General features: G+C 40.9%; 1 protein-coding gene across 2 annotated transcripts in view; it reads right to left on the reverse strand.

Moving 5' to 3' along the window:
* LOC115224365 (merlin) overlaps positions 1-16531 on the reverse strand; it is a 45530-nt gene that overhangs the window by 26142 nt on the left and 2857 nt on the right. For both annotated transcript variants that reach the window (XM_029795243.2, XM_029795242.2), the window contains exons 2-7: positions 9891-10019; positions 8010-8216; positions 5677-5828; positions 3226-3301; positions 1885-2019; positions 171-245 (exon numbers count right to left, since the gene is read on the reverse strand). In XM_029795243.2, the coding sequence (XP_029651103.1) occupies positions 171-245; positions 1885-2019; positions 3226-3301; positions 5677-5828; positions 8010-8216; positions 9891-10019 (774 nt within the window). The remainder of the gene's footprint in view (positions 1-170; positions 246-1884; positions 2020-3225; positions 3302-5676; positions 5829-8009; positions 8217-9890; positions 10020-16531) is intronic.

The raw sequence follows: 16531 nt of genomic DNA on the forward strand, positions 1-16531 counted from the left end.
ATGATTTAAATTGAGAACTTCCATTAAAAGTTTCATCTTGTATTCCAAACACCAGATTAATAATGATAAAGCTATTTTGCCAAATTCTTTACTATTTTCAAAAGTAAAACAAAAGCAATGAACATTCACAGAAATACTGCAACAAAACGGTTAAATAAGACCAAACTAACCAGTTTGTTGATTCGAACTTTTGGAGCATTGAATACAAAGTCAGGGGATTTCTTATCCATGGGTTTGATGGTAAACTGGAGAAAAAAAAAATGAAAAAGACAAAATTTTAAAATGTTTCAAACCTGTAAGAATTCCTGAAATCAATCAAATTCCTGAAATCAATCAAACTTCCCTTTATTTCCCCAGTCCTTTAAACTAAGAGGTTTTGTCTACAAGATTCCTCCTCACTACCAATATATTATGGGGGTTAAAAAGATATTTAAACTGTCCTATGTTACTATTTTCTGTTGATCAAGGTCATCAAGAATGCTGACTTGACATCATCGTCATCTCAATCCATGTTCCGTGCTGGTATGAACTGAATGCTTTGACAGGATCCAAGGACTCTAAGGTCTGCCTCCTGCACCAATACCTGCTTTGGCATGGTTTCTACAGATTCCCTTCCTAATGCCAACCACTATACAGAGTGTACTGGGTGATTTCCTTCATACCTATTTCTTTATTACCCACAAGGGGCTAAAGGACAAACAAGGAGAGACATAGGTATTAAGTCGATTACATTGACCCCTGTGCGTAACTGGTACTTAATTTATTGACCCCGAAAGGATGAAAAGCAAAGTCGACCTCGGCGGAATTTGAACTCAGAACGTAACGGCAGACGAAATACTGCTAAGTATCTAGCCTGGCCTGCTAACGATTCTGCCAGCTCACCGCCTTAATTTCTTTCATACCACTAGCACTAATGAGGCTGCGATGCAGTTCGTGGAACTACAAACCCTGAGGGAGGTGAGGGTCAGATTTTTGCTAGGGGATAAGGGGATGGAGTATGAGAGAAGAATGGGGTAGAGGTAGGGGTGAGAGATCCACCTCTAACAACTTCAAAATTCTGGGTTGATACCCTAGTATCTTGCATAGCTTATTCTTGGCCCATCTTGAGAAAAGGGAAAGCAACCGTACCCTCAGTTGAATGGTTCTTCTTTGGAAGGGGCCTAGGATGTCTGTATCTGCAGTAGCAGAAGCACTGTGCTAGATGTGGCAAAAGTATGCTTTGTGCTCCTTGTTTGAGCCTTGAAGAATTCCAGCAACTGTTCGGGACCAAGATTTAAATATTAGTTGACCTGAAGCTATTGTCAAAATACTTGCCCAAATTGCCATCCATTGAGACTGAACCTAGAACCACTTGGTTGGGAAGCAAACAACTTAACTCCACAGCCATATATGTATCTATTATACATTCTTACCAATCCTTCCTCAACAAAACACCCTTCCCCTGGAACTCTCCATCATTCATTTATTCCTTCCAAACCCTACATTAATTATCAGCCATAATAAATCCAGTTTAATTATGCACCAACAACTCTAAAATAAATAAATGGTAAATTCTTCACTCAAAAGAATTAAAAAAAAAAATTTGAAAATGAAAATTTCTAAACAACTGTTTAGAAAAATAATTATAAATGATTAAAAATAATTAATTTTCTTGCATACAAGATGATATAATATGTTGTGTAAACACCCAAACAATGTCACTATCTTTCCAAATTCTGCTGCATTTCCCATGGAATTATTGGCCCTCCAAACTGGTCTTGGTGTACAAATTGACCAAGGTTTTTTTTAGCTGTAAAATTTTGATCTGAAAAACTCAACTCAAAAGCTGGAAAAAAAATGCTAAACAAGAAGAGAAATTCATTTGACCATGTCTGATCACTGTACCTTTTTATCTTTAAAGGAAACTGTCTTAATCTCACACCAGGGAAACGATATTTTAGCTTCAAGGCGGTTATCTCTTTCATAAATATTTAAACCATGAGCATCAACTCCTAACCAAAGGTCAGTTTGGCGTTTATTCTGGAAACAGATGGAAATACATAAATTATTTATTGGGTAACTTTCACTTTCTATGTAGAAAAAATAAATTGCAACTGGTCGTTAAACAATGCCTTAATATAATTGTATATAAGTCTAACCTATGCGAGCATGGAAAAACAGATGCAAAACAACTGCTCACACTTTCATACCCATATATTTATGCAAATGTATACATATATTACATGAAAGGGGGGAAGAGTGGGGATGGATGTTGCTTGAGCAGAGGAGGGACAAGACAAGCCAGGATAGATCGCTAGCCACTGCACATTCTTTATTTTCTCTCCTTGTTTCTTTCTGTGTTCCTTTCTGTGGAAGAGTGTAGGCTCGAAACGTTAAAGACTTTTTCATTTCCCGAGCGTTAAACTAATACATCTACTTGTTGCCTACCCCACCTATCTTCGTCTTTTGTTTTTTTGTGAATTCTCCCTATATATATATATATATATATATCACCGTGATCACCGTGTCCGACCAGGTTATCAGATGTTGCTACACATCGCTGGTCACAATGCGCTTTGCATTGTTTTAGCCTCCAGATGACGCCACCCCGCTGGTTAAGCGAGCAGGCCAACAGAAGAAAGAGTGAGAGAAAGTTGGGGCGAAAGAGTACAGCAATGACCTCGCTCAAATCTTTTTACACATGCCACTGGCACAGGTGCCAGTAAGGCAATGTTGGTAATGATCACGCTCGAATGGTGCCCTTTTACATGCCACTGCTCTGGCGACGATCACGCTCGGATGGTGCTCTTGGCACCCTACTAGCACGGGCACAAATACAAGTAAGGGAATGCTGGTAATGATCACGCTTGAATCGTGCCTTTTAAGTGCCACTGGCACGGAAGCTGGTTAGCCACTCTGTCAATGATAAGTTAAGTTAATTTTTTGGCTCAAAAAGCAAGGCCATGTAGGGGACATGGAGTTATGTACAGGGTGGTGTTCATGCAAAGAGTTCAGGCCATTTCTGATCAAGAGAGACTTTGAACCGAGTGGTCGTCGGCATCTTCACTATCTCGTCCGGCAGCTTATTCCACGGATCCACAACCCGGACGGAGAAAGCCCCTCTCCTTAGATTGATCATGCTTGTATGGTGCTCTTTGCACCCTGCTAGCACGGACTCCAGTCATCAAATTGATTCAATAAAAAATAGAAAGTGACAAAGAAAGAACTAAACAAAACAAGTTCTACCTTGATTTGAAAATAGTTTACTCCATACATCTGGAAATCTTGAACAATCTTTAAATATTCCATCTCAGCTTCATCCCTAAAAAAATTAAGTACAAAAGGAAAAATATATATATAAGGGTGTGAGAGTGTGTTTCATTTATATATATCATTGTTATCATCATCAACATTTTAATGTCCCTTATCCATGTCCACATGACTGGGACACAATTTGCTGGGGTGTATTATCTATGGCTGGATGCCTTTCTTGTCACCAACCCCCACCTGTTTGCCAGGAAGGTAATACTTTCTCATTTCTTTACTGCCCACAAGGGGCTAAACATAGAGGGGACAAACAAGGACAGACAAACGGATTAAGTCGATTACATCGACCCCAGTGCATAGCTGGTACTTAGTTTATCGACCCCGAAAGGATGAAAGGCAAAATCGACCTTGGCGGAATTTGAACTCAGAACGTAGCGGCAGACGAAATACCTATGTCTTTACTACCCACAAGGGGCTAAACACAGAGGGGACAAACAAGGACAGACAAGGACAGACAAAGGGATTAAGTCGATTACATCGACCCCAGTGCATAACTGGTACTTAATTTATCGACCCCGAAAGGATGAAAGGCAAAGTCGACCTTGGCGGAATTTGAACTCAGAACGTAGCGGCAGACGAAATACCTATGTCTTTACTACCCACAAGGGGCTAAACACAGAGGGGACAAACAAGGACAGACAAAGGGATTAAGTCGATTACATCGACCCCAGTGCATAACTGGTACTTAATTTATCGACCCCGGAAGGATGAAAGGCAAAGTCGACCTCGGCGGAATTTGAACTCAGAACGTAGCCACAGATGGAATACCGCTGAGCATTTCGCTCGACTTGCTAGCGACTCTGCCAGGTAATACTTTCTGATGACCAGACATGTTTTCATGGAAGATTGGAAACAAAAGACACCACTTGAATAACAGTGGTACTCGCAACTATCACGTGATGTTGAGGCAAGAACCCACAAACACACATGAAAACAGGGTTCTTTCAGTTGATGTCCACCAAATCCACTCACAGGGTTTTGGTTGGCAACGACAGCCAAGTTAATAGAATATCAGACAACCTGTCAAAACATCAACTGTTTTTGTATCTTGCTCATGTGTCTGTTGTCTGCCACTCACTCACCTCACAGCACCCAAATCCTGCAGCTACCGAATGCAGTGAATATAATTCCACCAATACAAGTGACAACTACTTTAACCTTCAGATCATTCTGTCAAATGTAACGCATATTTATTCACATCGTTTTGAATTAATCCGACATTGTCTCATAGCTTTGAGATTTCAATGATGTGATGCTTTATTATCAGAATGTCATTGCAGAGTAGAATTAAGAGAGGCTGGACCTGACTAGGTTGGACACAAAACAGGTAAAATATTTGGGTCAAATATGGCCAGTTTAAATGTTAAGGGGTTAAATCTGAGGAGTAGTTTGTTGACTTGTAGTTGCATGTTCAAATCCATTGAAAGAAATGTTACTGGTAATAATTTGATATCCTGCCCTTCACCTAATAAACTACACTTTTTTTATATATATATGAAATTCTGCAGTTCGGTATTTGAGGTGGCAAGCTGGCAGAATCGTAAGCATGCCGGGCAAAATGCGTAGCCGTATTTCGTCTGCCGCTACATTCTGAGTTCAAATTCCGCCAAGGTCGACTTTGCCTTTCATCCTTTCGGGGTCGATAAATTAAGTACCAGTTACGCACTGGGGTCCATGTAATCGACTTAATCCGTTTGCCTGTCCTTGTTTGTCCCCTCTGTGTTTAGCCCCTTGTGGGTAGTAAAGAAATAGAAATAGATATTTGAGGGAGTAGATTGTGATTATGCTGATAGAAATTTAGAAAAATATCAATGTATATATATATATATATGACAAATATACAAATAAGAAATTTGTTTAATTTTATTTTAACCGCTTGGTACTTAAACGAACCATATCTGCCACAAATATTTTACCTGTTTTGTGTTCAAACCATCCACATCTGAACTTTCACACCGATCCTACAATGTCATTCTAAAAATAAGCGATCACTTCACAGAAATCTCGAAGCTACAATGTGAATAAATAAGCATTACACTTAACAGAGTAATCTAAACAGTTAAGGTAATAAGAATTTTCCTCTGAAATCTAGGAAACTGTATGGAAGCCTGTTATATGTCTGTGTATTTTGCTGCCAGTGTTCGTGCGAGTGTATACGTATAAGTCTATGTTTATGTTCACGCTGGCCTACAATCTGGTATTAACTGAGAGATTCAACAAAAAGAGATCAATAAAATAAGTACCAAACTGAGAAATAACCAACGGGGGTTGACACAACCGACTAAACCTTTGCAGACGGTGCCCCAACACAGCCTTTGATTCAATGACTAAAACCAGAAAGGGAAGATACAAAAAAATGACTACGTGTACCTTGGCAATCCTCTATGATCAGCATACCATACTTTGATTCTCTCGGCCCACATTTCAGGAGTCATCTGATATTGGTCGATAACCCTCTGAGGAAGCAGATCTTCACTGGATAACATCCCAGGTTTATAGTTCCCTTCGTCATAATCTCCTAACTGGAAAAGGAAAATGTAAAAAAAAAAAATGAAATTCAGTTATTTCTTTTTCTTTCTCCCCCAACAATTAGGTACGGACATGGATGTGTTCTTGAGAAGTTAGCTTTCTCACCCTTGTGGTTCTAGGTTCAATCCCCTTGGGCAAGAGTCCTCTACTACAGCAGGGGTCCTCAACCATTTCTGTTTTTATCTATGGACCCCTTTGATTCTTATTTTAATCGATTGGACTTCAAGAGTAATTCTATGTCTAAAAGAAATCATATTCATCACCATCATTTGATGCCCATTGTCCATACTGGTACAGGATGGACAGTTTGACCAGGGCTGGTAAGCCGAGGGGCTTCACCAGACTCCAGTCTGATTTGGCATGGCTTCTACAGCTGGATGCTCTTCCTAATACCAAACATTCAAAGAGTGTAATGGGTGCTTTCACATGCTACCGGCATGGGTGTCCCTTGTGTGACACCAGTATCTGCCACGACTACAATCTCACTTGGCTTGATGGGTCTTCCACTCAAGCACGGCAGATTGCTGAGGGGTCTTGGTTGTTTGCTGTTGCCTCCATGAGGCTCAATGTTCGAAAGGTGCTTTTTATGGGCCACCAATATTGTTAGGAACTGCATCATAAAATTGTTATAATATTTTGTGTATTTTAAAAGTGTAAGCAATTCCATCATCATCATCGTCGTCGTTTAATGTCTGCTTTCCATGCTGGCATGGGTTGGACAGTCTGACTGAGGACTGGCAAGCCAGAAGCCTGCACCAGGCTTCAATCTTGGTCTGGCAGAGTTTCTACAGCTGGATGCCCTTCCTAACACCAACCACTCTGAGAGTGTAGTGGGTGCTTTTACATGCTACTGGCACGGGGGCCAGTCAGGCGGTTCTGGTAACGACCACGCTCAAAAGGTGTTTTTTATATGCTACCTGCATGGGGGCCAGTCCAGCAGCACTGGCAATGACCACGCTCGAATGTTATTTTTCACATGCCACTGGCACATGTGCTGGTAAGGCGACGCTGGCAACGATTGTGTAAGCAATTTATTTGCACATAATTTTTACTACCAACAAAATCCTAAATGGACCCCCACTGAGAACCCCTGTGTAATGGCAATGGACTGACAAAGCCTCATAAGTAGATTTAGTAGACAAAAACTGCAAGAAATACATTGTATGCATGCATGTGTGTATATATATAATACACACACACACAAAGGACCATGGCCCAGTGGTTAGGGTATTACACTGATGATTGCAAGATTGTGGTTTCAATTCCCAGACTGGGCTGTGTGTTGTGTTCTTGAGCAAGACACTTCATTTCACATTGCTCCAGTTCACTCAGCTGTAAATGGGGCCACCCCAATAAGGGACTGGTTTCCCATTCAGTGGGAAATGTTGGCCGGTCTGCCTGCCCAGCCAGGGGAGTGGCATCGTCTGAAAGTTACAACAATGAGAGGAATTGCGTTGTATATAACAACATCTGAGAGTCTGGTGGTCACCACTGTGATAGGTGTGTGTGTGTGATTATCATCATTTAATGCCCTGCTTCTGAGCCTGGCATGGGTTGGACAGTTTTGACAGGAGCTGGCAAATCAGAATGGTGTAGTGGATGCTTCTTTTTCTTGGCACCACCACTGGTGAGATTACCATTTAGCCTGCAAGACTAATGTCCTCTTTGACCTGGTGGAGCTACAGCAGAGTGGGAAGAGGCTTATGCTCAGAGACGAGGTGCGGGTGGATCAAATTAGGAAAGAAAGGACCAGAGCAGAACAAGCTTGTTGCTGTAGAGGAGATGCATGGCTATTCACATTTCAGGGAAAAGCAGACATTAAAACAAGGGTCATCATCATCATCATCGTTTAATGTCTGCTTTCCATGCTAGCATGGGTTGGACGAATGACTGAGGGCTGGTGAACCAGATGGCTGCACCAGGCTTCAATCTTGGTCTGGCAGAGTTTCTGCAGCTGGATGCCCTTCCTAACGTCAACCACTCCAAGAGTGTAGTGGGTGCTTTTTACATGCCACCGGCTCGGGGAGGGCCAGTCAGGCGGTACTGGCAACGACTTCGCTCGAATCTTTTACACATGCCACCGGCACAGGTGCTAGTAAGGCAATGCTGGTAACGGTAGTTTAAAAGACAATCTGGTAGTTCCAGTTGCCGAAACAATGAGGAAAAATACTGACCTTGGCTTGGACTGCGTATGAAGCAAGAAGAACCGAAGCTTCAGGTGGACAGTAAATATCCATGTTAAGGATTGACTGTTTGACTTGGAGGAAAAATAAATGTTGGGTGATTTCTTGGATAAGTTCTTCAGAGACATCTTCAGGAAAGAGTTTGGCAAGAAACAGAAATGGAATTGGGTTTTCTTTGGGTACATCCTGATTTAAAACCTAAATTTTAAAATAATACAAAACAAGAAATGTAAATTATGGTAGAACATGTAAAGCAATGTCTAAATATCTTAACCCTTTTATTACCGTTTCTCTTGAAATGCACTGCCTTTGTTTTAATTAATTATGAAAATACTGAAGAAGTTATTGAAATAATTTAAATATGCGTCTGGAACTTATGTTAACAAGAAATTTCACAGTTTAAAACAGGGAATTTGTATCATAGAAATAGGGGCAGAATCTGACAGGTTTTCTCAAAAGGGTTAACACCAGCAATGCATATGTGTTTAAGTCATATGTATGTGTATATATGTGTGTGTGTGTGTGTGTGTGTGTGTGAACATCATTGATGTCATGTACTTAATATATGTGTTTTTTAAATGCTTTTAGGCTGCAGTATTTCATCCTGGGAAGGTCCCTTTAAATACATAGTGCATTAAAAAATAAACAGTATGCTTCAAAGCCATCAGCATCATTATTTTAAGGTCCACTTTTCCATGCCTGGATGGGTCAAACAAAATTCATTGAAGTACATTTTCTATGGCTGGATGCTTGTCTTGTAGCCAACCTTCAACTATTTCCAAGCAAGGTAATATTTCCCCATGGTCGGACATACTTTCGGATGATTTTGGTAAAAGTTTCTACACCTTCATGCCGTAGCTCTATGTGATATCCTTTCTAGATTCTCTTCCAGTAAACTAACTGTTAAAAATAGACTGACGTAATCAGAGATATGTCATACAAGCAAAATCTGAATTTATTATCAAAGAAACAAGCTGGCAGAATTGTTGAAATGCCAGATAAACTGCTAGGTGCCATTCCCTACAGTTTTATGTTTTGAGTCCAAATGTTGACTTGGCCCTTCATCTTTTTGCAGTTCATAAAATAAGGACCAACTGAGAACTAGGGTTTGATATAACTGATGAGGCCTTCCCCACATGTCTGTGTCTATACAGGCCTGTAATTAGAACAGCGTTTTTCAACTGGGGTTCCTGGAACCCTAGGGTTCTGCAAAAGGTTCCTAAGGGTTCCGCGAGAAAGAGTGAGATAAGCTAATGCAAATTTCATGATCGTAATATATAAATATATATATCATCATCATCATCATCATCGTTTAATGTCCGTTTTCCGCGCTAGCACAGTTTGGACAGTTTGAATGGGGTCTGGGAAGTCAGAGCTGCACCAGGCTCCAGTCTCATCTGGCAGTGTTTCTACAGCTGGATGCCCTTCCTAACGCCAACCACTATATATATATATATCGATCGCCATGATAGATCACTAGCCACTACACATTCTTTATTTTCTCTCCTTGTTTCTTTCTGTGTTCCTTTCTGTGGAAGAGCGTAGGCTCGAAATGTTAAAAACTTTTTCACTTCCCGAGTATTATACTAATGCATCTGTTTGTTGTCTACACCACCTGTCTTCGTCTTTTGTTTTTTCGTGAATTCTCCCTATATATATATACACACACCCCACATATATGTGACATTTACCATGTGAACTATGGTGAAAAAAATATGAGAAAGATATTGTTCATAATATCTTTGTGCAGGGGCTCCTTGAAACATGTAATTTTATTTTAAGGGTTACGCAAAGGTAAAAAAGGTTGAGAAACACTGAATTAGAACAAATAAACTATTTGTGAATAATTAAAAATATAAAAATATTCATTACCCTTTTATCAAACTTTAGCCAGGCAACATATCCTTTGGAATCGACAAACTGTAAACCAAAGTACCAAGACTCCCGAAGACCAATCGTTCGACACACCATTTCAAAAAGTTCTTTCCCTGTGGTTCGTGACTGCAAAACAAAGAAGGCAACAATGCAACATCTTGATAAAAATATGAGAAATGTAAAAACTGCACCACAAACAAAGCAACAACAACGTGGAGGCACAATGGCCCAGTGGATAGGGCAGCGGACTCGCGGGCGGAGGATCGCGGTTTCGATTCCCAGACCAGGCGTTATGTGTGTTTATTGAGCGAAAACATCTAAAGCTCCACGAGGCTGGTGACCCCTGTTGTACTCATTCGCTCCAACTTTCTCTCACTCTTTCTTCCTGTTTCTTGTCCCCGACTTCCTACGCAACCGCTGAGCCTGGATGCGCATTCATCCATCCGTCGATACTCTCGGTGTCGGGGGTTGACTTGCTTTCTCTTCTGCGGGTCTTACAAATAGCAAAGGACCACGTTTCGGACTTCTCTCACTACAGAAGACCGCTTCGTTCAACATCAACAAAACTGGACTGTTTGGATTCACAGAGAAATAACATTGTGTTTATGAAGAGAAATATTTGAAAGATAGAAAAACAATTGGAAATGGCATATGGGTTTATTTGAGGAATTTGGCAGACTTGTTTCAGGCTGTTCCATATTTATCAAATGAACATTTTTTTCTTATCTTTTCTTTCGTTTATTTGTTTCAGTCATTTGAATGTGGCCATGCTGGAGCACTGCCTTTAGTAAGCCTAGTACTTATTCTATTGGTCTCTTTTACCAAACCACTAAGTTACAGAAACGTAAACACACCAACATTGGTTGTCAAGTGAAGGTGGGGGGGACAAGCACAAACACACACACACATATATATAAAAAAAACAAAAAATGGAACAAGAACATAACAAGCAAGGTTGTTTATGGAAGGCTAGCAGTCATCCATGCATACCAGCCTCCCCTGATGTTATCCAAGGGAGAGGCCAAAGGGCTGATACAGACTTATGCCTTGGAGAGGGACTTTCTTGGTGCAATCCCAAGGTCATTCATGGCCGAAGAGGGTAGTTACTGTTTTTAGCATGTTACATAGGATTAAATAAGAATAACAGCTTTGGTCAGCATATTTATAGCTTAAATTTCTTCGAAAAACCTAGTGCCCTCTTAGCCCATTTGACCATTTTAATACCAACCCTCATGAAACTGCCCCTTGGTCTATGAAACAAATTTCCCCCCTTTTTTTTCTTTTTATATAAAGTGACCTAAATTAAAACCTTCCATCAAAGTTTCACGTTAATTTATTTAAATATCCCAAATACCAACTTAATAATAAAAAAGTTATTTTACTAAATTTATTGTGATTTTCAAAATTAACCGAAACAAAAATATAACAGATCTATAAAAAAAAGTTAAATAATCCACCTCCACCTCCACCAAAAACACAAACAAAAAAAAAACTACATTCTGTGAACACCAGATTTGTTTTGTATATTTTGCTTTTCCACCAGTAATTGATAATCTCAGGAATTTAACCAAAACTAAGTTACACTCCTGTAACCTAATTCAAAACCTAGTTTACAGTTTAACATACTTTGGATCGGTCTTACTGACAAATAGCTTTATTAACGAAGATATGTGCAGTTGGCACATTTTCATCTGCGCTTTATGATAACTGAAAATATCTTCAGCATTTTACCTCACCCAGGTATCATCATCATTATCATCATTGTAGCATCCAACTTCTTCATATTTGCAGGAGTCATTTGGCATTCAGTGAGGCAGACTGTTCCATGGTCTGACACCCTTCATGTCACCAACCCTTACCTGTCTCCAAGCAAGGTAATATCTTCCTAGTCTATCAAAGGAAGAACAGCCTGGGTGGACATAGCCACATGGTAAAGAATGCCTATTTCTTTATTACCCACAAGGGGTTAAACACAGAGAGGACAAACAAGGACAGACAAACGGATTAAGTCGATGACATTGACCCCAGTGTGTAACTGGTACTTATTTAATCGACCCCAAAAGGATGAAAGGCAAAGTCGACCTCGGCGGAATTTGAACTCAGAACGAAAAGACAAACGAAATACCTATTTGTTTACTACCCACAAGGAGCTAAACACAGAGAGGACAAACAAGGACAGACAAACGGATTAAGTCGATTACATCGACCCCAGTGCGTAACTGGTACTTATTTAATCGACCCCGAAAGGATGAAAGGCAAAGTCGACCTTGGCCGGAATTTGAACTCAGAACGTAGCAGCAGACGAAATACCGCTAAGCATTTCACCCGGCATGCTAACGTTTCTGCCAGCTCGCCGCCGCAATGGTAAAGAATACAATCTGAGTGAAACTTTTGCTTATAAAGATCGTGCAACATGTTAAAAAGCAAGTAAAAAGGAACAAAAAAAAAACCCCTCAAAAGAAATACAAAGTCACACAAATATACACACACTACATCATCACCATCATTTAATGTCCCATTTTCCAGGTTTGCTTGAGTCAGGTGGAGTTTGTTTCAGACATGTTCTCTACAGCTGGATGCCCTTCTTGTCACCAACCCTCGTCTGTTTCTGAGCAAGGAGGTAACACTTCCCCCATGGCCACACACGATTGCAAAGAATGTTGAAAAGAAGGGACACTGATCGTATGACAGTGACAATCATTTATAACTTTTGGGTGATGTCAAGAAAAGAACACACACACACACACACACACGTGTATGTATATATGCATGCATGTGCATATATACATATATACACATATCGCAGCCACACACGTCCAGCCCTGTTAAGAATACTCCTGATGCATCAGGTGATATGATATGCTTGAGAAGACCTGTTGAGTCAAGCAAAACCAATATCATAGCTGGAGCTGATGACCCCTGACTGGCTCCTGTGCCGATGGCATGTAAAAAGCACCATCCAAAAGTGGTCAAAGCCAGGTCTGCCTGACTGGAACCTGTGCTGGTGGCACATAAAAAGCACCATTTGAACATGATCATTGCCAGGCCCGCCTTACTGGTTCCTGTGCTGGGGGCACGTAAAAAGCACCAACCAATCGTGACCAATGCCAGTACCCACTGACTGGCTCCCGTTCTGGTGGCACGTATAAAGCATCATCTGAATGTGACCGATGCCAGGGCCAACTGACTGGCTCCTGTGCTGGTGCACGTAAAAAGCACCATCCGAATGTGATTGTTGCCAGGCCTGTGCCGGTGGCATGTAAAAAGCACCCACTATACTCTCGGAGTGGTTGGCATTAGGAAGGGCATCCAGCTGTAGAAACATTGCCAGATCAGATTGGAGCCTGATGCAACTGCTGGCTCTCCAGACCTCAGTCAAACCATCCAACCCTTGCCAGCATGGAAAACAGGCATTAAACAATGATGATGATGATGATAATATACAGACACACACATACATATAGATATATGTATGTACGTATATATGTATGCATACGTGTGTGTTCTATTATTTGTTTGTCATTTGACTGTGGCCATGCTGGAGCACCACCTTTAGTTGAACAAATCGACCCCAGGAAAAAGACCTTTTGATCTCTTTCCAATGCAACATTCTGAAATTTTTCTCAAAAATTTCCAGATATTCCTAGCAGTGATATTCACCAAATTCATAATATTTACTGCACTTCACTGCTTTTTTTTCCATGAATTCTGTAGAATAATGTAAGACTGTAGTATTTACGACCATGTGGTCTTGGATTCAGTCCTGCTACATGGCGTCTTGAGCAAGTGCCTTCTATTATAGCCCCAAGCTAATCAAACCCTTGTGAGTGGATTCCAAAAGAAAGAAGCCCAGAGTGTGTGTGTGTGTGTGTGTATACTCTCTCTCTCTTTCGGAGAGGCACAAGCACCTACACGCACATACACACACACGGCAGTAACTTCCGCCTGCCGAATTCAATCACAAAGCTTCGACTCTTGTCCGCAAATCATGTGATGATTATAAACATGCATCACTGTCGTACACACTGTGGTGTTCATTTCCAGTCTACCATAAAAAAAACATGTCTGGTCATGGGGAAATGCTCCCTTGATTGGAAACAGATAAAGGCTGGCAACAGGATGAGCATGTGGCCCCAGAAAAATCTACCTCAATGAATCTTACCTCTGACACTGCAAGGATGGAAACATAAGACATAAAACAGTGATGATGATGATGGTGATGATGACAGTACCGATGTACAATCATAGGGCGATGAGCTGGCAGAAATGTTAGCACGCCGGGCGAAATGCTTAGCGGTATTTCGTCTGCTGTTACGTTCTGAGTTCAAATTCCGCCGAGGTCGACTTTGCCTTTCATCCTTTCGGGGTCGATAAATTAAGTACCAGTTTCGCACTGGGTTCGATATAATCAACTTAATCCGTTTGTCCTCTCTGTGTTTAGCCCCTTGTGGGTAGTAAAGAAATAGGTATTTCGTCTGCTGTTACGTTCTGAGTTCAAATTCCGCCGAGGTCGACTCTGCCTTTCATCCTTTCGGGGTTGATTAAATAAGTACCAGTTACGCACTGGGTTCGATATAATCGACTTAATCCATGTGTCTTTCCTTGTTTGTTCCCTCTGTGTTTAGCCCCTTGTGGGTAGTAGAGAAATAGGTACTGATGTATATCTTGGCTTTCTGAATAGATACACCATTGCCACATTGCTACATGTCATAAGAGAGGACAAACAAAGGTTTGTGACAGGAAGGACACACAGCAGTGAAACGCTGTCTCACAATGTCCTGTCCAAATACCAGAATGGCAAACCGGACGTAGAAGCTATGCCGATGACTTCCTGTTTTATTTCTTCCAAAACATTTTAGATTTTCCATTCACATTGCCAATGTTGATGATGATGATGACTTCAGTAAAACAAAAAAAAAACAAAACCGCTCCTTGATCATAGTTTAATTAAGTTCATGTTTAATTAAGATCATGTTTGATTAAGTTATATTTGTTATTATTTGTAGTATTTTTAGGCTGCCACACCTGTCTATTTTGCAAAATATTTGGCTTTTTGCAGTCAAAACAGTTGTTTTTATATTTCCGCGTTCTTTTACTTTGGATCCATTACCATAAAAAGGAAAATAAGACCCTTTCTTTATGCAAATAAAATTGTTTGTAAACCCGAGACAAGCTTAATACACAGATCTTTTATTTGTCTCAGTCATTTAACTATGGCCAAGCTGGGGCACTGCCTTGAAAATGCTAAGTTACAGGCTTCACAGGCAAGGTGACTTTCAGATGCCTGGTCAAGTAGGAGTGTGTGCCATGACGGGCATGGATGTCACGAACACAAACCCAGGTGAAGCTGACCCTTGATGCAATAACCTCGTGCACAGATATTGCTGACATTTTGCATGGACAATGGTCAGAGAAGACCATCACTGACCATTGTCCATGCAAAATGTCAGCAATATCTGTGCACGAGGTTATTGCATCAAGGGTCAGCTTCACCTGGGTTTGCGTTCGTGACATCCATGCCCGTCATGGCGCACACTCCTACTTGACCGGGCATCTGAAAGTCACCTTGCCTGTGAAGCCTGTAACTTAGCATTTTAAGTCCAATAAAGTTTGTACAACACCTCACAGACCCCACTCCATCAATACTAACATGGTCCACAGACAAAACCAGGGCAGAGTCTATAGTACCACCATGGGTTGCAGGCTCAGGAATGTGGAAGCACCATGATCTCAAGAGCAAACAAATGTTAAATGCCATTCCCTCCATATATGGTTTCATATCAGAGTGACCTTTTCCTAGAGACAAGCTTTAACAAAAGCTGAGGGATTCCTCACTCCCAGTGGCTTCCCAAGATGCCAAACACCAACCCAGAATTCACGAGGGGCTCTGCTATTGCTAGACAGTCATTGAACCTATACTGGGTTCCTCTGTCGTTTTCACAGGTCTTGGTTTTAGTCCAGGCAAGGTTAGTGAAGGGGCTAGTTTAGCTGCTGATGACCCAACCACACAACAGGTTGTACTGGTGGATTCCATGTTACCAGTAGCACTCATGAGAGACCTCACAAGTGACCTGACAAACACACACACACCGTGCTTCAGCACAATTTCCATCTACCAAATTCCACTCACAAGGTATGGATCAACCTGAAGCTAGAGAAGACATCTGCCCCGGGCTGCTATTCAGAGGTATAATAATAATAATAATAATAATAATTGTGTACAGTGCTCAGGTGCACTACAACTCATCTAAAGTGTATGTATAATCAGGTGTAGTTTCGGCGGATTTCGGAAAGCATGAGGGCCTTAGTAAGATCGAACCTGAAACGTTTGTATATAAAACATAAACAAACAGAAATTGCATTGCAGTATATTAACGGGTTCCTTAGGAGATTCAGAGACTCCATAATACCAAACGATGATATGTCACCTCTAAACGAGGAAGCGGTTATAAACAGGTCGATAGTAGCGTTTTCATGTTTCCATTTATTGATGCGAAACACCGAATAGGAACTGAAGTTGTGCAACTATTATAGAACAGCAATATTACTGAAGGGCACTGATCCAGTATGGCCGTAACCCAGCTGGCTAAAAACAAACAATAATATATGTGCCTGATAAAAGATATTTTCATCGCGTC

Source organism: Octopus sinensis, linkage group LG25, assembly GCF_006345805.1.
Source record: "Octopus sinensis linkage group LG25, ASM634580v1, whole genome shotgun sequence".
Taxonomy (NCBI): domain Eukaryota; kingdom Metazoa; phylum Mollusca; class Cephalopoda; order Octopoda; family Octopodidae; genus Octopus; species Octopus sinensis.